This window comes from Chamaea fasciata, unplaced genomic scaffold (assembly GCF_029207755.1).
Source record: "Chamaea fasciata isolate MVZ Bird 193981 ecotype frontalis unplaced genomic scaffold, bChaFas1.0.hap1 SCAF_1, whole genome shotgun sequence".
In the NCBI taxonomy this organism is placed as follows: domain Eukaryota; kingdom Metazoa; phylum Chordata; class Aves; order Passeriformes; family Sylviidae; genus Chamaea; species Chamaea fasciata.
The window spans coordinates 132911290-132935123 of NW_027094086.1; the positions used below are offsets into that span (position 1 = coordinate 132911290).

At 39.7% G+C, this 23834-nt stretch overlaps 1 protein-coding gene across 1 annotated transcript in view; it reads right to left on the minus strand.

Annotated features, from left to right (window-relative positions):
- The window catches only part of CUBN (cubilin), a 141679-nt gene that overhangs the window by 67737 nt on the left and 50108 nt on the right, over positions 1-23834 (minus strand). Inside the window, exons 28-31 of the mRNA XM_066198415.1 lie at positions 16641-16800; positions 8511-8692; positions 1949-2123; positions 154-335 (exon numbers count right to left, since the gene is read on the minus strand). Of these exons, the coding sequence (XP_066054512.1) occupies positions 154-335; positions 1949-2123; positions 8511-8692; positions 16641-16800 (699 nt within the window). The remainder of the gene's footprint in view (positions 1-153; positions 336-1948; positions 2124-8510; positions 8693-16640; positions 16801-23834) is intronic.

Consider the following 23834-nt stretch of genomic DNA (forward strand, 5'->3'; position numbering starts at 1 on the left):
ATATATGCCAGCAGTTCATCCTATGGCTGGAGCAAGCTGTGGCACTATAAATGGGATGGGGTGTCATCATAACAGTCACCATGCACGAGGTTATTTTGCAAGCATTTCACCAGACTAATGAAGGAAACTTTTGAAATTTCTTTTGTTACTTACTTCAACATTGTCATAGTTACATGAATGGTGATTTTCAATGTCAAAATCAGTGAAATTCAATAGGACTCTGTGGCCATAGTCAACTTGGATAACCCAGGAACAATCTGTGTTGTTATTATACGGTTGAGGATAGTTCGGAGAATGGATTTCCCCACTGGTAGCTTGGAAAATACCACCACAGCCTGAAAAAGACACAATCAGTTTTAATTACAAGCTCTTTTCTTTTATGCTTAGTGAGAATCCACCTCTATTTTAAACTAAGAACACCTCCTTTTTTGTATTTCCTACATTAAGCTTTTGTAAGATGAGTGCTACAACTGTTGCAGTGTGCAACAAAAATGAATGGAAATTCCTTTTTGGAGAGTATAACATTATAATTGTAATTGAATATGCAACAACACTGCTCGGAATAATGTAGCCCCAAGCTGGTAGTAGATGTTGTAAAGGCTGAAGCGTTAGTGCTGGTATTCCTCTATCCTAGATACTGTAAAAGCAATCCAAAATACTGTTCACATGAATGCCAGAGACCTGGCATACTGAGAAAGTAATAACTAGGCCTAGCTGAGCATAGGGTGAGAAAATTACTTCTTTACTGAGAGAACCGGGAGCTCCTCATTGCTCATGGGCAGTGCAGCAATTGCAAACTTCACATTTTTACTTCTCTACCCATGAAGTTGAGGGCTTCCTAAGGACTCTACCCTCAGACACTTCCGGTTGGAACAGATCTGGTGCTCACGGATATCTAAATAGCCTGGAATGATGGATTCTGTGTGGGAAGTTCCAGGGATTTCAACAGGACTAACACGAATGAACTTTTATATCTTAAGAAGAGATGGAGGAAGGAGAAAGAAAGAGACTAGGATTGCTGTAGGTGGAGGCAGCCTGCTGGAAGCATAAAAGACCTGTACTGTTATTGCATTCTGGTGAGTGGGTATTTTAGAGGCTAGAGGGGGTTGGAGTAGAGCAGGAAAGACATTGTAAAGGGATAAGAAAGCTTCAGGGGGCCTAAGCAGAAAAGTAAGCCGCCAGATCTCAGAAGGGGATTAATTCAAAGGACTATTGTAGACTTCTTTTATTGAGAAAAAAACCTTGTGCCTCTCTCATAAAACTTGTGAGAGAGAAGTATAAACCTTGACAAATTAATGAATCGGTGTGCTTAATCAAGCAAAACTGCAAGAATTAAGATTTGCCTCTCATCACTTTTCATTGCAATTATTTTCCGATAATTGGTCTTTTTATAAGGACTCCCATGTAGAGATGCGGTTGAGTATTTTAAGCATATCTCTTCTTTTACTGATTATCAATAAGGCTATGAACAAATAATCACATTGGGGGATGGATGAACCTTAGAGAGATCAAGTATTCAGTAATCACTCCGAGTATTTTTGGGGCCCAGTCTACTGAGTTCTTCAAGTTAAGCCATGTTCTCAGCTATTTTTCACTTTACCATTTAAAACTGAAAGCATCATTCAGTGAATAAAGGACTCTGTATGGGTAAGTGGGTGGGAAGAAGTGGTAACATGCAAAATCCTTTGCTGATTGCAGGAATGACTTCATTAATTATATAGAAAAGAAACCTAAACAAAATACATAAATAGGCCTAGATTTCACATAATTAGACAATTTTTAACTCTTGTGTGTTTTGCAGCATCTCTAAGTGTTACCAAATTCAGTATCACCCAAATTCTCTTTCAGCTTTCAGTCCTGTGCTGTTTGGCTACTTTGAATGCTTGCATGGCTGATTGTCAATTCTCAGACTTCCTGAATTTCTCATGCTATTAATCAGTATACTCACCACCTGGATTTTCTTGCCAGGAGGCATTAAAACCTCTCCCTGTCACTGCTGCATCTGTCTCGAAACGGACAATGGCTGAATTGCCAGTGGTGGAGACTTGCAGTGGGTTCTGTGCTGATCTTGAAACACACAGCTGGGCTAGCCTAGGAGAGAGGAAATCTGGGCCACCAAAGACCTAGAAGTGGAAGAAATATTGTCAAAGTTTTCTCAAAGAGAGTACGTCAGGTAGAGTACATAAGAACGGTTTAGTTTTTAGGAGGAAAAAACCCCAAACATCTTTAAGTATTGAAAATTATTCAAAATTTTAAAATGTAAAGCAGTTGATAGAGTAATTTTCTCTGCAAACTTACTTGGTATCTGAACCACCTGTACAAACCAAGTTTAAAATTCTAGATGATTTGAGAACAGCCTTGCATTAAATAGAATTTTCTGTTTGGGTACTTGGCCGGATTCTTCTTCCCTTTCCCTCCAGAATTAGCACCTTGTTTTCTGGGTATATAAACCCAGAGGTTTTTTTCATGCTTGTGCAAACTAACTTCTTCTTTTTGCAGGAACCTGCGCTGATGATTTGCACCATTGATATTTAGAGGCATACTTAAAGATGATTTTTAAATTGGGGGAAGATTTCATAATTCCTTCTGATAAAACAAAAAAAAAAAAGCATTGCAACTTTATTTACTTCAAGGGCAGCATATATATCCAAAATACTGGGTTTGGGTCAAATAAACTACATTTTAATAATGTTCTTTGGAAGCAAGGATATATAGCATACATATTTGCCACAAAAGATGGGGTTTGGCTTTTAAGAATAATTATTTCCTACTCAGAAGACTGTGTCTAAGGCAGCCATAAACCAGAGAACCACCACTCCCTGAAGCATCACAACAGTATTATGTACTTACAATGCATTTTTAAATCAAGTGAAGTAAATTAGGTAGAAGTGCTGAAGCCTTGTTAACCCTCTTTCTTGTTTACCAGAAGGGATGTAGGATTTTAGTTTGAACACATTTGTAACTGGTGGAAGTGACTCACCTTCCCGAGTCTCCCCTCTCAAAGCTGAAGAAAACACACATGCTCAGTGCAATTTCCAATTGACATGTGATTTGGGTGCCTAGAGCCCTCAATGATTGGATTTTCTTGGCTTCCTGTGTGCTAATGAAATAGCAGCTGATACTAACAGTCTACCACCTTCCACTGTATGTCCCTGGTAGGACTGCAGCTGCAAAAGTCAGCTTGGCAGCAACCTCAGATGTGAAAACTATAAAAGAGGTACACCAAATAAAGAATGTGCTGCTGTCTTTCAGCAACTGAACAAGTAATTGAAAGATTCTAATTCTATAAGCATAAATTATGTATAAATCTCAAAACTAAACTAGATAACAAGTTCTAACAACAACAAATAAAAACCTCAACAACCCAAAACAGTAACAAAATCATACAAACAAACAAAAAAAAAAAACAACCCCAAAAGCAGAGAATAGGAATATAAGGCAACAAATCCCATCAGAATTTTCCAACAGTAGCACCTCAAGTACACTCCAAAAATTAATAGTTTGGTAAACACCAAAAGAGTTACAAGAAGTTGTCTATGCATCCCTCTCAGAAAGTGACAGTACTGTTAGAAACAGCTTTGTATGTGTCCTTTTTTCCTATGATCACTTCAAGATGAGGGGAAACTCAATATTTTAATAAGCCATGTACAACACTTTTAAACCCCAGAAGTAGTTTGGGTTCTGTCCAAGCTAAATATCTGAGCAAGCCTAACAAAGAGCTGAGCTAGTCCCCCCACATCCAGGGCTAAATGTACTGCATTGTCACATCATTTGATTAATTGTGTTCTCACTAACTACTCAGAGGGCCTGACACTGCTCTGATGTTAGAGATATAAGAGAAATATTTTGGTTTTAACTGGAAAAAAAATTCAATGACTCCAGGTTAATGTGAGACCTCAGGAACTGAGGCTTGCATCCCCAGAAGAAATAAGGAATTAATTTTTTTATAAACATCATAGTCTGTTAGATGTTCAAAAGACAGTATTTTGCTTTGGTGGCTGATAATACAGGCTTAATAGCTTAAACATTTTTATTTTGACCGAGACAGCACTTTTTTGCATTCTGCAGGGAGGCTGCGTGACTTGAATGGATAATGGTTCCTCTGTCCAATCCATCGTCTCAAGGCATTCAAAAGAAGTCAGGATGGATGAAATCACAGCTTGGATTCAGAATCTGTAATGAAGCTGTCACGGTCTGGGGAAGAAGCCTGTTTGTCCGCTGGAAGCTCAGTGTCTTCAGAAAACTCTTACTGCTTGGCTGCTTGTGAGGCCCAGTGACTTCTGCATTTGTCAGAAGGCTGTTCAAATGTGAATTTTAAAATGTGTTTGTGGTACATTCCTTGAGTCAGAGTCACAGCATGAGATCTAGCTGGAACACATGCTCTCAATCATCTAAACCAGCCTAGGGAAGCTATGTGGCAGAGGAAACAGCAGGAGTTTCTAATATGCATCTAATAAGTCTCATGGAGCAGCCTCTCATATCATCCCTGGTGCTCCCTGGGGCTCTCTGCACTCCATGGGCAAGGGAACCAAACCCAGCTCTGACATAAACCCTGCTGATTTCTGCAGCATTACCTCAGAAATTAACTTGGCCCAAGCTGAACACTTTGAATTGACCTGTTGGGAAAGAATTAAGGATGGGGAAGAAATACTGATGGAAATCTGAACTTTCTGGGTCTCCTTTACATTGTTAACTGTTCAGCAACAGCTTCTGCACAGTTTCAAAACAAAAAGCAGTCAGAGGCCTGTCCCTTATAGGTATGAGTGTATTTTCTTTTCTTCTTTAGTCTAGTTCAGTTAATCAGATGCTTTTATAAGGGCTGGACCAAAAACAAGTTTGAGTGTTTCCATGACAAAAAACAATAAAATATTATATTTGGCTACAAAGAGAAAAAACAAGAGTTACCACATTAAAAAAAAAAAAAAAGAGGAAAAAGGGAATGGATGGAAAGAATGAATTCAAGGGTGTGGTTCATAAAGAGTGATAGGATGTCTAAGCTGAAAGAAAATAAAAATATAAACATCTAGTATGACCAGAGTACCTGATCCCAAGATAAAGTGGTACTGGATGGCATAGCAGGGCTGCAGAACACTGCCATAAAGCCCATGGTTTTAATCTGTTCTTATCATTTGCTTCTGCCCCGTTAGCTCCATTTAATATTAACAATCAGCATTCCAGAGTTATGAGCAACAGAAAGCTGTTTTTAGTTGGTCACCCTCATGACACAGATTTTCTGGGAATAACACTGATCCTTGCTCAGATATAACTTCCAGCAAAGAGAGAGCCTGGCTTTGACAGAGCATTGAGAACAGTGTTAATACCTGGTGTTTCTTTATATTTAAATGAGAAGGCCAGAGCATCTGACTTGGAAGCGCAATAGGTTAACAGTCTTCCTTCCTTTCCAGCTCAGTGCTACATCTTGCTGAGGCAGAATATATTTATAGCTTGTAAAAGTCTGCTCCGTGCTAAAGGAGAAGATGTCATAACTTATGTGTCACAATTTATTCAAAGCAGACATGGTAGTTTTCCTTTATGAATGTATTTTCAATAGAAGCCATTTTAAAATTATTTCAATTCTTTCAGTGTGTCCAAAAGAATGTCTTCAATTTCCATTAAACATTTCTAGAAAATATCTGTAAGAACAATTTAAATTTGCTTCTGGATGTTTATAAATGGAATGGAATTTGATGGGAAAGAAAAGAGAGATTGCAACAGTGTCATAAAAGAAACAGGGAGAAAGATTAAAGAAGAATGCATCAGACACTTGAGCCATGGGGATAACCTGAGGATTTCTCATGAAAAAAAATTAATGTAACTATTATTGCACAGTTTTGGTGAAACATATGGCAGTCCTGGGATACTGACATGGAAATGAGAACTTGTTTAAGCGGCATTGTGAAAGGAAAGGGAAGGGATACACTGCCTTTTACAAGAACAAATATGCTTCAGACAAATGTGCAAGGGTGAAATATTCTAGAAATTGTGTATAAAAATAAAGTTAGCAACAAAGGTGTTGCAATGAGAAATATCTCTTAGAACTTTCCTAAATTCACTGCCAGGTCAAAGGGATGAGGGTGTTCCTAAGCAAAAGCTAAATGCATCCAGGACAGCAAGTTTTGTGATTGCTGGGAAATATTTATTACAGGACATCTTATTTCAGGTAGCAGACTGAATGGGACACGGAGGGACAGCATAGTGCAGATCTACTTCAGTACTGATTTTGAATTCCTATTAAAACTGGAAAATTGTTTGATGTGAAAGAAAGCGGGAAGCGGTAGAAATTACTACTCAGAGATAAGGCAAACATGAAATCAGGAGACTAACCATGTGAAAAATTAAACTTCAAACCCCAAAGATACTTAGACAGGATACTTCTGGGAAGATAATGTGAGAGTGAAAGACCTTTGGAACCTTAGTGATCACTGAAACACACAGTCTCAAAAGCTTTTTTTTTTTTTTTTTTTTTTAAACACTGCAAACTTAAATGCATGTGTGGTTTTCAGCTTGGACATACATAGACAACTACAGGAAAGAAGGTGACAAAGCAGCTTCTGAAAATGGCTAGCCATGTTCTTTTTTTTTCCCCCCTAAATCTGAGTCAGCCCTTGTTCTGCTCAGACTAGGTCAATCATGGTATGAATGAATTTTACAACAATAGCAAGAAAATATGTATGTGGCAAGGCCACAAACTGCCTACAGTTTGGCAGGGGAAGCTCTATGCTGCCAGGCAGGACCTTTGATCACGCACTAAGACATGCACTAAGCCAATTCACCCCTGTAAACTGATTTCTGTAAGATTATCTGCCAGCAGATCAGAGACAGGTGTTGGGAACTGGACGAACCACGGTCAGGAGACAAGTAACTAGAAGTACGCCAATTCTGAGAGCAGGAAGACAGGGAAGTTCAAGCAGCAAGGTGAGCATCTGTGCAGATGAATCAGTATGGTTGCAAAGAAGCAAAACATAACAACTAAGCTGCAAATGGCAAAGAAAGGAAACCTGTAACCTAAGGTGAATACCTTGCTCAGGAACACAGAGCAGCAGACTGCAGGGTCCTGTTAAACAGTGTCTTTAAGCAGTTGGTGTCTGGCAACCCACTCAATTTGGTTTAGGTCAGCTGCCTTCCCAGTCAAAAAGTTCTCAAACAAATGGTTGCCAGCCATCTTTAATCTTGCTGGATCATGATAGCTCCTGAGCAACCATCTGCAGATGTAGGTATTGTCCTTGGACTATTCAAGAAATGGTTTTCCACAGCAAGTTTAGATTTGGAGGTTGTTTAATGGATTCCTCTGGGCAACAGAGGCATAATGGAAGTTTATAGGCAGATTACTTTCAATCTAGTAATTCTGGGCACAAAGAACAATGAAGATGCAATTCAACAGACTTCATCAATACCCAAACCAGCCAGTACAAGTCACCTACTAACAGTCTCTGGTGTCAGCAATGCGACATACAGGTATACTTGCCAGTGCTACTGATGGAGAATTCATGGAACAACTTCCTTACACCCAGATCCTACAGAAATCAGAATGTGGGAATGGGCAACAAAGCATATGTGTGGATGTTGGACAGAAAGTTGTCTAACTGTATGCTGCATCACATCACTCAGGAGAAGACGAGAAGAAAGGCTGCAGCAGAGTGGTACAAGTTCTCTTAATCAATCTTTTGCATTCATTACAAAAACGATAAAAAGTCATCCATGTAATAACATTGACAAAAAGTCACAACAAGTGTACCTCCATTAATGATCTCAAATGTCTCTAGTGAGAACAGTTGAGAAAGTCTGTAATTCTAAATGAGTTCTTCCTGAAACTATTTCCTGTTCCTTCTTCCTGTACTGGAAGTCTATTCAACTCTGTTAACTGAGATTGGTCACCTGGTTTCTTACTAACATGACTGAAAAGATGTCATATATACCAGGGTTATCCAGTCTTGTGGATCTCTTAAAGGTCAGAACATCCTTACAGAGGCCCCTTTTCTCCTTTTTCCACCACCCTAAGATAACTAGGATATTGCCTCTTCTTTAATTTTTTTTTTTTCTGAGTGCAAAGATTCTTCATAATTTTCATCATCCAGGGTTATAAATCTCCCCACATCCTTGGAGGGCCCTACACAAGGTCCCACCTGAGTTATCCCCCACAGTGACCCATCATCTTCCTTTACATCAGGATATTATCTTCATGGCACAGCACCCTACACTTAGTTTTTCATAAAAGGGTGGGGGTTTTAAGACTAAGTTTTTCAATGCAGTTTTGTCTCTTGTTTGGAAGCATGCAGTGCATAACATCATAATTGACAAAGGTATACAGTCATCAAAGACATAAAAGCAAAAAATAGTAAGAACATTGTGCCGTCTGTGATAATACCTGTTGAATATAACTTTAGCCACAGCAGAAATGGGATAGTATGGTAGAATTGTTTGTTCTGCATCTGCAGTTTATGGGATTATCTGTTCCAGACAGAAATGAATATAACTTGTGAATTTTAGAGGATTAAAACTAACACTCTTACCTCCAAAACATCATAGCTGCAGTTGGGATGATACTCAATGTCGAATTCATGAATGGTGAGTTGAATGCTGCTACCAGGTGCTGTGTGGATGTACCAGATGCATTCCCTATTGCTTGGGTATCTGCTGGGGTAGCCAGGACTGTGAAATGAACCAGAAGGGCCAGAGAGTTCTTCTCCACAACCTGACAACAAAGCAAAGCAGCCTGTCAGCGAGGAGGTCTGGAAAAACTCACTGACAACTCTGATAAGGACAGGCAGTAGCTCCCACTGACAAATGTGTACGCTGGGCTGGAAGGTCTTCTCTGTCACAAGGAACCCAGGAAGAGAATGGCAGGCTGCAGCTGTTTGCACTGCCTGTGCAAGAAGCACTTCACCTCCTGTTTCGGTACCTTTCGTACCAAACCTTAGCCTCGGCTCTGACTGGTGAGACACAGAGAAAAAGAAGTGAAATTTTTTTTATTGGCTTCTAACTTTATCAGTTCAAAAAAGTTGATAAATCAGATCCATTCTCAGCTCTTGCTAACTTCAAATAATACACAAGCTAAGATGTCACAGGGAGGTCTTTCTATTGTTGTAAAAATGCCACTTCCCACTGCTTTAGAAATCATAAAATTCAAGACAATGCAATTTGCCTCAGCCTACTGAGCATGATTAAAAGCTGCCAGATCACAGTGGATAAACCAGCTTTCTGACACTTGCTGGTTTAATGTTCTCTTTTTTTTACACAATTGTAACAGTGCAATTGTAAAACAAGCCATGTTTGAAAAGTTATGTATTTTCTTTTCAGATAAGAAAGTATTGTCCTAACACCACTCCCCAGATCCTGGGGTGACTAAGTTCTTACATACTATGAGCTAGGAAAAAAAAAAAATAAAACCAACAAAACCAACAGTAACAAAACAATGGATGAAATGCAGGCTCCGGTTTAACAGGACAAAGCAGCTGAACATCTGAGACTAGTTTTATCATTGCTTTATGGAGATGTGCAAAGTGTAGCACTAGCCTCTCTTTAATGAATTCCTGGGAAGATGCTATTCCTGACTCAGTCCCCAAGTTCAGGCATAAAGAGGGTAGGAAGGCACAGCAGCCCTCCCAGTACCAGGGCAGATTTAGATCAGCTACATTTATAGTGAACCTTACCTTTAGAAAAGCCAGTAGGATGGCTATGTACCTGTCACATGCAGAAAGAAAAAGGATTCTGTGTTTGATCTGATTTTGTGAGTGCCACTTTGCCTTCCAGCAGCATTTTTTTTTTTTTTTTGCTCTTTACATTATAAGGCCCCAAGTGTTTCATTTAAGCACTAATCTTCTGCTTGCACAGAATTTATGGGGTCACTTGAGCTTTGTAATGCCCACACTCCATCAATCTCTTTGGCTTCATCTCCAGAGGAAAATTCACTGCCAGGGTGAAGGAACCTTTCACAGAGGAAAGGTTCTGTCACATTGCAAAGCCTCAAAATACTTAATAAAATCATCTAACAAACTGTGAGCTCTATATTCCCAGAGGCAAATACTGTGGTATCTCAGAAGTGATAAACAGCATCTGAAACAGGGTCTTTACTTATAGATTTTTTATAACATAAACCAAATAAACTACCCCTTCGATCTGCTCAACATATGCACACAGATGCGTAAAACTCATCCAATCTCTGTTAAATCTAAGAATAATTTGCAATTTGAACAAGGTGTCTTTGGCCTTTGCTCTGCTTTACTCCATGTTTTCAGGAAGCTGTAGATCAAGATCTTCAATTAAGAAGATATTTTCCTTAATGTCTTTCATGCCAAACTTGTGGCTGCTAAGTCCCTGAAGCATTTAGCATCATCTCTATCATGAGGTCTTTTAGCTTCACACAGAAAACCTGACTTTGACTTCCTCATAGTTGGCTATAAGACTTCTAGGACTGCAAAACACAAATCTATGAGGGGAAAGAGCAACAGGCCTGAAAGGGAGCAAAGCTATAAGAATCTATTTTAAGCTAAAAAGGAGACATCTAAATACAGATGTGAAGCCATGCCAGCTATGTGACACTGATCTCTCTCAGTCCATCATACAGCATCCACCAGAAAAGCACCTTTAAAACAAAAGAATTCCCACTAATCCAGGTAAACGTTTACATAGCTGAAGCTGTCTCTCAGATGAATTGGCCCAGGCTTAGCTCTTCTCCCTTTTCCCCACCCTACCGCACATGGAGCAGCCAGAGGTGGCTTGCCCTGCAGTCGCAAAGTTACATTGTCAAGCTACTGGGTATCTCAATTTTGGAACTGAAGAAGTTTTTAAGTGTATTTTAAACCAATCTTGCCTTCGATCCCTATGGAGAAAAAGGCAGTGCACTTCCTTCCCCGAAGCTGTCAGCACGGGTAAATCTTAAGCCCCCTGGAACTTTGATATCCGTGCGCATTTCATCAGACGGAGAGGAAGAAAGCTTCAGTGTAAACCACCATCCTTCTTTTCTCCCAGTGCCATTAGAAGATGGCCTGTTTTTCCTCTAAAGAAACCAGGTTACTGAGGTTTTACAACTGGAGAAAAAAAGGTGTTGATGTCGGGGAAGCCTTAGAGTGGGATTTGCAGAGTTTCTTTCCCCTCAGCAGCCGGAATTACACAGCCACTAAGGACAGACCTCCGGAGGAAAAAGCCGCTTCCCCAGCTTGGGAAACAGAAAAATTTTTCAACAAACAGACTTAATGTCTCGGCTCCTGAGGGGGTGGGAACAGGGATCAGGGGAGTTTCAGCAGCCGAAACAAAGCCAATTGCTATTTATCTCAGCCCAAAGAAAGCTGGGAACATTTTAAAACTTAACAGGCAGTTATGACTCAGCTTCTCCTACTAAGAGTTTCCTGACAGCCACAAAAGACGTTTTTTATTTAAACCTGAAATGCCTCAGAGGAATGGAAAGCTTGTGTGCTCTTCTTTGAGGCACAGAGCTTTCTTCCATGCAAACCTTGCAGGTAGCATTCAATTACTCACACTCCCTCTCCAGAGAGGTTTATATTTCCTCTGAGCTCAATCAACATTCACTGGCAGCACATGAGCAAGAAGGTCAAACTGTTTTTAATGTCCCATTTCTTTTCTTCCAACTGAAAAGTTTCCCAGAAAGGCTTTTTTTCTTTTTTTTTTTCCTTTTTTTTTTTTTCTTTTTTTTTTTCTCTAATGGAGTGATTTTTTTGAAGTGCTCCAGTAAAATGGAGTTAAAGTTTAGGTCTTTGAGATTAATTTGTTTGCAAAAAGATCAGAATTACTTGAGTTTATCCCTAAGCATTCACTGACTAATAGCTGTAAAAAGAGCTCACTGATCTTTGCAAATACGTGAACTTCACACTCGAATTTTTTTGACTGACCAGCATATGCCACAAGAAACCTCCACATCAGAGCAGAAGCACTATCTCTGAACTCTCTGGCCAGCTGCCAGGAAGTCTGTGCATGATGTTTCTGTTCTTTTCAAGGATGAGGTAAGAGTCAATTCTCTTGTGCCGCACTGAAAATATAGATGCTAGTTGATTTTAAAAAATATTTACCTAAATACTAAAGAAATTAAAACATATGTTCCCAATTTAAACTCACTTGCTGTATTACAATGCCAAAAAGAGAAAACTCAAATAATGAACTTTTTGAAATGCTTATGAAACTTTGATTACAAAGTTACATGAATAATTAGTTACATGAATACAAACCTTCTCCCAATGTTTGTATTTGTCAGCAAACATCAAATAAAATTTTGATTCTATTCAAATAAATAGAAATTTCTGGGTATACCAACAAAGTAAAAAAAAAATGGTCTTTAGGGATAAATAAAAATGCAGAAGCAGAACCTATAAATAGCTGCATTACTTCACCTCTCACTGAAATCATAGGGAATAATACCAAGCCATTCTGCTCCTAGTGAAACATCTTTAAAAGTTGTTCTCAGCACAGAGATACATGGTCTTGCTGTGTGCTGTGAAATGCAGACAGCTGCACTGTGGAAAAGTTGCTTGCAGCTGAACTGCATACAGCATATGACCAGTTTGTGCCAACCTCCTTGCAGTAATTATGGACATTTCAGCCCTGCAGTTAAACAGAGGGAAAAAAAAATAAAAAAGGGGAGATACTCTTTTAGTAGTGTAAAGGTCCTGGAATTCCCTTGAAAAATGCTGAAAACTACTACCTACTCTGGTGTCAGTTGCTAGGAAATCAGACAACAAACAGAAAACTTAGGAAACATATATTTGGTGGTTTTGCTTTCCTCTGACTAAAACCTACGTATTCATTGAAGATTGTGCAAGGGATGATTTACAGATATTTCCATATTACTGCCTGTCTGGTTAGCAGATGGTGGTCATTAACCAAAGAAGGATCTCTATTCTCATAAATAATTATAGCTGAACAGAAATGTTGTAATCTGTGGAAAACTCTATTATTTGCTAGGTTTTCAGATTTATTCATGGGTATGTTTTAGCCACATGCTAGAAAAATCCCATCCATAAAGGTTAAAGAGAACTGGCACTGTTCCTGTAAAATCAAAGTTAGGGAAATGAAAGGATACAGAATTTTCCAGTTGTGGTACTCATGGTGAAACATTTCAGTAAGCGTAAGCTGACTCTAACTGCAAGGAGCATGTACTATAAACATTTGCCTGTATTACAACAATACTTGTGTGAAGTATAATTTGGATTTGATGCTGAAGATTTTTGCTCTCTTGGGTAGGTTTGGTTATAGGATATTGTCCAATGGATGAAGTAGAATAATTTACGTGATAAGGATTTTTGCAAGAGAGTAAAAACTCAAGTGAGATACTGTTTCAGGTTTTTTCTGCTTTCTGATTTATTAATATCAGACCTTGCTCACCCTTAGACTTAATGTGACAGAAAGACACTGAAAAGGAATAGTCACTTTTGGAAACTGAAAAAATGGCAACTTGGCAAAGGTTACACAAGAGACAAGCAACAGAACTATGATTCAGGCTTAGAAAATCTGGACCTCAGCTCCCTTGCTGACCTGCAGGGTGATATTCTGTTCAGCAATCCTAATGGATGCCTGACAAATGTTTCCAGTGAATGGCTTCTGCATCTTCATCTAACCTCTGTTTCTGTAGTGCTTCTCTGAAGAACTAACAAACTATTTAACATTTGACCTGACACATATACTGACAACGTGAAACAGAAGGCAGAATAGTTGGTGCAAATTTGGACTATGCTGAGAAGAGACAATTAAGTTTAAAAGGTCTGTTGACAATCAATCAGCAAAATGAGTGAGCTCCCAATGAAATTCATATGTATAGATAAAGCAGTGAGGCCCTACATGCATGTTGTTGCTTAATAAGGTAAGTGACGGGTCTAGGAAATATGTGTCTTCTCAGATATGACAGTTGTCACTGGTGTAATTTTGCACTGAGAGACCTTTGCCCTTCTGGCCCTCTGAATTTTTTTTTAGGGAAAGCAATTTGATTGGCATTCCATCTTTGCAATATCCAGACTGTTACCACAAGTTTGTTCTTTCTCAAAGGGCCAATATTTGTTCCGTATATATTTGCCTATATTAATCTTCTTAAAACTGAGTGAAAGTAGAATGAGCACCTTGCAGATTCAAGCTTTCCCCTGGTAAATAATCCTTTTGAGGCCTTGACTGCAGAAGAAAACATTAGTGATTTAGCCAAATCAATACAAAATCCATCCTCATCAGTGAAAGCCCCTTAGAAGAATAGTATTATTTTAGAACCACAATAATTTTTAAATTAACTTCTCTGTTAAGCACTAGAGCTTTCTATCCAAGTTAAAATTACATAGGACACTTTTAAGCATAAATAACAGCATTCTCCTAAGATCAGTTACTAATTCTGTCTTTGTGAAAGCCTGTGTGTTCTTTGAAAAAAAAAACCTTTTAAAGCACTTTTTAAAGCACGTTTCCTCAGCAGCTGGAAAGATCAGATGCAAATGTTTAAAATCAAAGCAGTTTTGTTTCATCTATGGCAGGAGGGGCTATTCAAATCAGCTATCAATGAGGTAAGCTTTTGTCTTTTTTTGACCACCTTACAACTGTGAAAAAAGCTGCTGGGAAGAGTGTCTGAAGCAAACTGCATCAGGAACATGACAAATGTAAATGCTGCTCTCTTTACCATCGAAACATGTGAAGGTCCTTGATATATATCTCATAGAGGCTTCACAACTGCTAGTTAAGGAGCACACGGGCAGCCTGAGAAATAGTTCACAGCAGCTTGAACTCTAGAGCACACATTTGTCACTTGAGCAGAAATAAAAGCTCTTCTCTCAGCAGTATATGTAGCTCTGTTATTTTCTTGTCAGGTGAGATGTTACCAGATCTGGGTGTAGACTCCCCCCTCCAGGAATTTGCCCTCAGGAAAGAAGGGACCCAAATGCTTCACTCTGAAATACCAAACTCAAAGGCTGCAGCTCCTGATCAGTTCCCCTAGACAAGGAGACTTTTTCCAGTGAATTTTTTTTTGGAATTTTCAAGATTTTCAGAAGGGAAAGATAAGTATACTACCCCAACCATAGGGGCATATCTAATTTATCCACTCTCAGGCAACCAAGAAATGTAGCCACGAAGAGTAAGAGGAATAGCTGTATTTGTGCATGACACCAACGGAGAAAAGAAAAAGATTTTTGGAATGAACGAAAAGATGACAACTGTGGTCAGCTCTGGAGGAACTTGCACTCACATTACAAGCTGTCAGAAGTCACAGCTGTGACGTTCTGAGCCAGCAATGACATTCCCCAAGAGCCAGGCCTATCTGACCCCACAGCTCCTGGTCTGCTGCTTAGACACAGCCCCACATTAGCAGTCTGGCCCTATGCAGCATTAGGGTGGAGCTTAGTGTCCAGGAATTAACAGAAGGGCAGTGCTGTCTGACGGAGAAATTCATGTCAGTGCAGCAAAGGACGGCAGAGGGGTGGGAAAGGAGGGAAAGCACAAGAGTGTTTACCATGCAGGCAGATTCTGGAAAGCTTTGAGAGCTTTAGAAAAGCAAGTTAACCCAGCACCATGGCTACTGTATGGAACTGATGTCATCTGGCTGTGCATAAAAGCCTCTGCTTTTTCTTCTTTTGTGCAGCTCCAGAATGACATCACCCCAAAGCACAAGAAGGTACTTTTGTGCTGCGGCCCTTCCCCTGCTGGCTCTGGCTACACATCCCACTCCCGGAGTGTGTCCCTCCCCTACCCAGAAACGCTCCTTCAGTCACCCTGCTGAATGCAAGGCACCTCTGTGGGGTCGGCAGAGCCCTTTGGGAGCCTGCAAACTCCAGCAGGCTGGGTAGGAGTAATGAGTTTCATTCAAACCGTGTTCAGCACGCCCTACACTTCAGTAACCCACAGTGGGGCCTCTGCAGCCCACTTCAGCTGCTTCGCAATGCTGTCAAACCTGAATGCTGCGGACTGATGAAACAGGCAGGGCAACTGGGGCAATTTAATTATTTTCAAATTTGGAACCCCTTTGGTGGGGTGTACAACGCCACACGATTTAACCTTGTTACAGTTCACAATTGCTGTTAAATAGAGTGAAAAATACTACATTTGTAGCCTCACTTATGAAGAAACTCCAAACACTGTTTGCCTTCGTGCAATCGTTAACAGATTTGTTTATAGCTGGCGTGCATGCTTGCCTGTTTAATAAGGCTCGGGACAGTTTTCATGACATGCAAGAACAAGAGAACAAACACCTAAAGCACAACCTGGCCAATGTTATTTCATGAAGAGAAGTGAGGCAGGGGCAGCTGGAAGTGAACACTACCAAACGAAACAAGTACCACTAAATTGGACAAGAGAAGCCTGCAAAACAGAAGTCTATAGAAATGGGGAAAACTGAGGGCTGAATGTTCCCATTAAAAGCCCAGGTCACTCACAATTACCCGTGACAGCATCTGTCTCCTGTTCAGTACAGAAATTCTGGACACGCCCCTCATCCCTGTGCCTACTCCTGGAAATGAAAGCACATTTCACTAATAGCTCTTGATCTCCAGTCAGCTGATCTTTGACGCTGTACATGTGCAGAAACAGCCACTGGGAAATTATATGAAGAATTATGAGGAAATGCAATGGATTTAGAGCTGTAATGGGTTATTTCTATTTAGACGGCATAGAGTGGCATAAGCTGGAACTCCATTACATATACAGGGAAGGAAACCTGGCCAACTTACCATTAACATGCCATAGCATCTGGAACCCAGTTCTAGCATTCAGTCCATCAGAGTAAAACTCCACATGAAGGCTGGTCCCTGTGGTGCTCCCTGCCAGTGGAAGAGACTGTCCACAGAAAGTGCCTATCAGATTGGCTTGTGCATCAGGCCCATCATAGAGCTGAAATGAAATAAAAAATATGCCAGTGACTAAAAAGAAGCTCCCCAATTCAGCAGCTCCCCAGTGACACTTCTCCCACTGGCCACCCTTTCATAGCAATTTGAGTCTGGGCAGTGTGGAAAGATTTGAGTAAAATGATGAGTAAATACAATGCCAATATGTCTTTAAACCTGGCTGCACACTGTGTGCAGTAGGAAGGGTTTGCTGTTTCTGTTTTGGTGTGTATTGGGGGTTGCTGGGGAAGAAGATAAAGGGCAAGTGGCAATGAACTGAAACAGAAAGAAAAAGAGAGCATCGTGGGTCTGATTTGCCCATGTGCCTAACATGCAGAGTGCCTCCAAACCCCTTGGTGACAACTCTGTTTACATCTTCATCTGTTTAAGACTGCACTAAGGTGATATGAGGACTGCCTGGGCTTCTGATGGAGAGAATCAAGCAGTCAGCATCACAACAGCCTCTCAGAGTAGTGAGGACAAACTGAAAACCAGAAGTAAAGTAAATCTTCAAAAACACCAAGAGATTTCATACGTGTTTTTTTATGGTTTCATAATCTCATGCTAAAGCCTTGCTTTGGAGAAAAACTGTACTGAGCCATGCTTCTGAAATTTGATTTCCTTGTCATACTCTATGTGCCAGTATTTAGACAATCAGTGTGTTGGCAGATGTAGCCAGCCTGAAAACCTATTTGTTTTCCAAATACAGACGAGGAATCCTCCATCCCACTCTTAAAACATTGCCGCTCTTAAAAAAAATCCAAAATCAACCAAACAATCAAAACAACAAAATTCTAGGAAAATATTTCTGTATTTAAATTATGTCTGAAGGCAGTCATATACTCACAATTAAACGAAAACACTTAATACACATTTTGATGGGGTGATAGTAGATGCTTAGAGCTTTTTAACTTCTTTAAATTTGTTGTCTCCAGACAGGTTTAAGTGGTCTTTCAAATTCTAGTTTTGTGAGTTTTTTCAAGTCCAGCAAATCACACTGAACATACCTCTGTTCTCACCATGTCCCAGTGTCATTTTTCAGGTGTGAGGAATGTAATGTTTGCAAAGCTAGTAAAAATGAAACATTTTAGCGAGACTGCCTTTGATTTGCAATATCGAATTGCTGGTTATTTTCAAGTTAGGACTTGCTTTATCATTTCTACCTTGGTTACTATGATTCTTGAAGTTTAGGAAAACAGCAACTCTTGTCCTTTGTTATCACTTTGCAACAGTTGATCTGATGTTCTGTCTCACAAAGCATATCTTCCTAACACAACCCAGAAAATTACTGGCACAGAAATCTTGTCTGAACATTCTCATCGTGCATTTTTGCCTTGCTTCCTTTCAGAATTTCAATAAAAACTTTCTCTCTTCTGAAGCCATTACTGTAAAGTTGTCTCCATGCAAAGAATAAAATCTATGATCTCTAGAAAAACAGCGAAGTCTTTGCTCTCCATTCAAATCTCTTTTCCAGAAATCTGTGATTCCACTAAGAATTCTGCTGCGTTCAGTACTGTATTACTCATACTATGGAAATAGGACATTTCAGCAAATATTGATTGACCATGCTAGCTACTAATTTTCGCACATATTTTCTGGCAGAATCACATATGAGAATAAGTCATTAGCTCCCAGCCTTTCTGTTGAAAATGCTGGTCTTGCAGAATCTTCAGAAATCTTGCTGTTCATTTAAAACATAGTTGGGACCAAGAAATCACCTCAAATGGTTTCAAATCCGCTACCAGACAGTTCGGTTTAAATGTTTTTGTTTGTTTTTTAATTAATAAAAAAAATTGAGTTAGTTCTGCCAGAAGTTAGGGGCAAATTGCAGGAATAATTCCATGGTAATATTTCATGGCCTATTTCATAACTAGTAACCACCAGGCCAATACAATGAAAAGCTCAAAGGAAGCTAAGTGTATTGCAAATTGAGAATTGTCATTCTATTTGGTTTGGTTCTCTTGGTGAAATCAGAAAAGATTGAAAGTTTCTAATAGCAGACACATTGCTGGTAGTGATCAGATATGTTTGAGAATAAATATGAAATTGCCCTAAATATTAGATGGCAATATGTTGAATATCAATCTGGATTCTTTCCACATGTAAAATTTGAAGGAGCATTTGATAGACAGACGAGCTGTCCCAGGCCCAGCATTACAGTTATGACCATCTTCCAAGCCAGGGTAAGAGATATACAAATTCTTTAAAGGCATAAGTTCAGCAAAATGAAATCAAGCCAGATCCAATTAGACTTTTTAATAGTACTTCCTTTGACAAATCTGTAGTGTATACTACTCATATTTCTATGGCTTCAAACCATGGAAATCTTACACCAGAAAAATATGAATGGTGAAGAAGGAATCGATGTGCAGATCACTCTGAATAGTAGCTAAAACTATGTCAAAACACATATTCACAATGTACTATTAGTTCTAGTGATTACAAATAGTTTAAAGAACTAATAGTTTAACTATTAAACTATCTTTAATAGTTTAAAGAACTATGGACTAAATCATACCTAGAAACTTTCAAATCCAAACAACAATAAAAAAAGCTTCATGCATCTCCTGCAATTTGATTCATCAAGGGGGTGGTATTTTTATCTAAGACAGCGAATGTCATTTCCTCTGAAAACAGTCCGTCAGTTTTTCTAGACACAAAGCACGGTTACTATGGCAATCCCTTCATGCCATGCTGCCCCGTGGGTTTGAGTTCAGAGCTGCGTTTTGCAGAGAATTTGAGTGCCTGACCAGCTGTAACTCATTGAGAGAGGCAGAACCACGACTGCTAGAATTACAGCTGGGTTTTTTTGAGCTGTCTTTCATTTCTAAATGAAGGGAACAGCTGTGTGTTTTCACAGGGCATTTTGAACTTCTCAAACGAACTTTTGCTCTCACACAAACACAGGCATGTGAAACTGAAGCTGAACACAGCTCTCATGAGCCATAATTTCTCTCCTGATCTCTGAGATAATGTTTCTTGTGTCAGGTCCTGCTTTGTCAGCTGTGTTATCTTAAACTGCTGCAAATCAAGGGAAGGTTCTTCTGCAGTCTGTGTGAGGCAAGATACTCCTTAAGATTGTGCAAGACAGTTGGGTTTTGGGGCGCTATATTAGTCACTCCTGCACTACAGGAACTGGTGATTTGACTCCCTTCCAGCTCCCCATTGGGAAGAAAGTGCTTGTTCCCCTTCTGTGTGTATATTGGTTTTGTAATATATTTATTTGTTCAGACCTTTTAGCCTCCACCAGAAAAATCCAAGTGCTTCATAATTTGATTTTGGCAGACAATTCAACAATTCAAACATGGAAACACCTGCAAGTTCAGATCCTTAGCCTCTCCTTTGTAGCCAAAGCAATTGTCCAGCAGCAAGTAGAATGCTCCATTTCATCGGCCTGCATCCCAGCACTGGGTCCAGCTGGGGATGTGCTATGTTCAAATGAATTATTAGGCACAGCTCAATAACTGTTAGAAGAAATGCCTTACCAGGCTCGCTAGGAGCAAGTGTATAGATTGATACGAAGGTAAAAAGAGGAGGTACCAGCTCTCTAAGGGATGAATCAAGCTGTGTGACTGCCCCACAGTGAAGTGGCAGCTGAAAACCATCTGCTGTACACTAGAACGGGGTTGGGAAAGCAGGACTAGCAAAAGCTGCAGGAAGGGTTCAGCTTGGGTAGCTCTCCTGGGGGGACACCATGGTCACCAGTATTGCATTTTGGCTTTTCTGACTCTTCAGCCTGGAAATATGTCACTAACACCAATAATGATGCCCTGGAGGCCACAGCTGTTCACTTCTCTTTGGAGGAGCAAAGCAAAAGGGCATGACCTGTGTTACAGAAAAGCTCATTACCAGAACTGGAGCAGGGGTTCAAAGACTGAGCTGACTGGAAAATGAGGTTTCCTCTACTTGGAAGAAATAAAGGTCTACAAAAAATGGGGAAATGAAACTTGGAATGTGTTCCATTTGGACAAACTCGAGGTAGGGACAATTTTCTAGCCGAGTGCCTTGTCAAGCTTATTCTGTCTTGCAAAAGTGAGCCTTTCAGACTGGTAGTAAGACTCCATCTGTTCAGTTTTCCTGGCAGAAAACTCGGGGGTGGGGAGCAGGCGGGCATGGGGGAGGGAGGGATTGTTAGGGCAAAATATCAGTTTCCTCCTGGAGAATGTTACTTCTATGAAAAGGCATGAATTTTTTTTTTTTTTTCCATCAGGAAAAATATTGCAGAGGAAAAGCCCATGCCTTATCAGCTCTGGAAAAAAGGTGCTTACATACACTAGTTAGTCATAACACATAGTCTTGATCAAGAGGTGATAGTCTTCAAAAACAAACTTTCAGTTTAAATGAGGGAAAAATCTATTCTATGAATACTGACAGTTCTTTTATTGTTCTGTAAAAACCACTGTCATCAGATGTCATGAATTCATCATAATAATGAGCAATTATATTAATAATTGTCTCCAACTGAGTCTTGAAACAAACTATTTGCTGTCAGAAAACCTTTATACAGGGACCAGCAGCAACAGTCCTGGGCTGTATTTGCAGAACTCAGGAAAGGAGGCGTTGCCTTGGATCAGACCAACAAAGCCATGAGTGTCCCACCCATGGTCAGAGCCTCTAGGACAGTCTGACACACACAAGTATCCCTTTCCTCTTAGAAGTGGGATTATATATATATAAACTTATATGGGATTGTTTGGGTCTAAACGCCAGAGGCAGTGATTACAGGTTTCTGAATAGCTCTTCCTGAAAGGAAATGAAAAGAAATTTTGGAAAGGAAATTTTGATGGCATTGCTGCAAATCTATTACCAGAAAACAAAAAGAAGCAAAAACCAGACAATATAATACTCATCCAAATAACAGAATTCACTTAAAGAGAGACCACCATTAATTGTTAAAACAATAATTAACACAAACAAAAATAATTAATTTCCAAGCAACACATTTCTTTCCAGAAGGGATAGAGTGCCAACTTAAGAACCTGCAGGTCAGTCAGCCAGAGGAAAACCCAAACAAATTAAAGCTCCAGGATGTGGCCCAATGTGCTAGCTAAGCACCACAGTGCCATTGTTTCACAGAAACAAAGGCAGCTTAAGACTTTGAGTGACTGACTGCACAGAGCCTTGACACTTCTGCACAAACAGAAGAAAAAAATAAGGTTATGTTTGTGCTTGGATGATAAGAGTTTGCAATCACCACTAAAAAGAGGCCCTCCTTAAGAACTCATTCTAATTAATATTTTAATATGATTATTTAAATGTGTTAATGCCCTAGGTGACTATGATAAAAGTCTGACCACCATAGGCACCTTTCTTGTCTCCAGACTTTCACTAATGAACCACTAATTCACTTTATTCTATAGTACAATGGAATTTGACGTCAGGCATCACTTAGACATGTAGGCATACTAGTTAATCTTCCTGGGATTTATCTAACATATGGCAATAAAGAAATGTCTAGTTTTTTAATAGTAAGAATTTTATCTGAGTCTGTGTTTTGTCTTGTTACTTAAGCCTAAAACAATCAGAACCCCTTGAAAATTTCTAGCAATGTTGAAGTCCACATTACGTTGGAGTGATTTTTTTAAAAATAATTTTTCACCTTGTGAATTAGCACTTACTTCCTTCTCAAAGAAAACAGTGATTTTTAACTACAGTTATATCTGCTCATTTGTGTCTTTCTAAGGAAGGTTTATTTCTTCAAATTATATGAAACCAACATTTTTTGTTAGTGATGACTAAATTAAAAGAATGTAAAAAATGCAGGGTGTATCTTTCGATTAAATTTTTAAATTGTTTTAGAGGCAGGAGTAGGAAATAACCACTGCTGAAGAAAGGAATGCCTGGGAGACATCCACCTAGTCGGTACATCCCAAGATCTGCAATAAAAATATTATTTGTTCAGCATGCCATTCTAAATCTCCAAAGCTCTATCAGGAAGGCACCTCCTCCTAATCCACATGCTGTGGTGGACAGAATCCAGATGGGTCCCTAAAGTGCCTCTGCAGTTTTTGCTGACCAAGGGACTGCCTGGGGATCCATGCCTTTGTAATAGTGGGATGATGTTCCTGGCAATGAGGCTGTTGCTATTTTGGTAGAGTTCTGCTGTCCTCAAAGCAGAAATTGAGGTGGTTCCTCTGCAGGGAGAATCCACTCATGGTGGAGGGAACAGGACTGCTTTTGAGCTTGGGACAGTAATATTTCCAAAGTTATTCTTCAGCAGAAATCTGTGTGAAAAGCTCCTTACAAAGGGAGGGGCTGTGCCTAAGGGGGTGGAGAAGTGTGCCTTCTCTGGAAAGCCCAGTGTGGTCTGAGCAGTTTGCAGTGCTGATGACTTGTGCCCAGGGCTGTGCTTCTGCCCCTGTGCTTTGCCAGCCCAGATGAACTGAACTTTAAGTGGAAGAAACATCACACTGATATCATAAAGGGCCAGAGAGGGCAGGAAGGGTTCTGGGATTTCCCTTTTATTCAAGAAAATTTGCATCATGCACATCTATGGACACTACAGAGAACTGCAGCTTGGTCTCAGCAAATGGAGACAGAAGAAAAGGGAAATATTCCTGCCTCTTAGGATTTCAGGTTTGCTTATGGAAACAATGTAGGGGGTACACATGACCTTCCTCAAAGTCCAGTGTGTTTTTTTCTGAGCTGTTTGGGGTCTTCCCTTTGATGAGGGGAAGTTTTGACTGATTTAAATGGAGTTTCTCCATTAAATCAATCTCCATCTCCATCTCAGCCACAATGTAACTTTTTATTGCGACACCTATGCTGAGTGTGATAAGCAGTCTCACAGATAATGGCCAGGCTTTCCAGCAAAATCTAGAATACAGAAGAGGAATCAAAAATCCAGCTGCAAATAGATGAGTCCCAAATATTCTTTCTCCAACAAGGGCCATGCACACTATCATCATGTGGTGATATTTCACAGTCATTTGATTGTACTATGCTTTTTTTCTGAAGGAACAGGCTAAGTCACATTGCTATGAGCTGGAAGGGTGTGGAAAATGCCAAGTCCATGAAGATCTGACTCATTTTGTGAGTCTA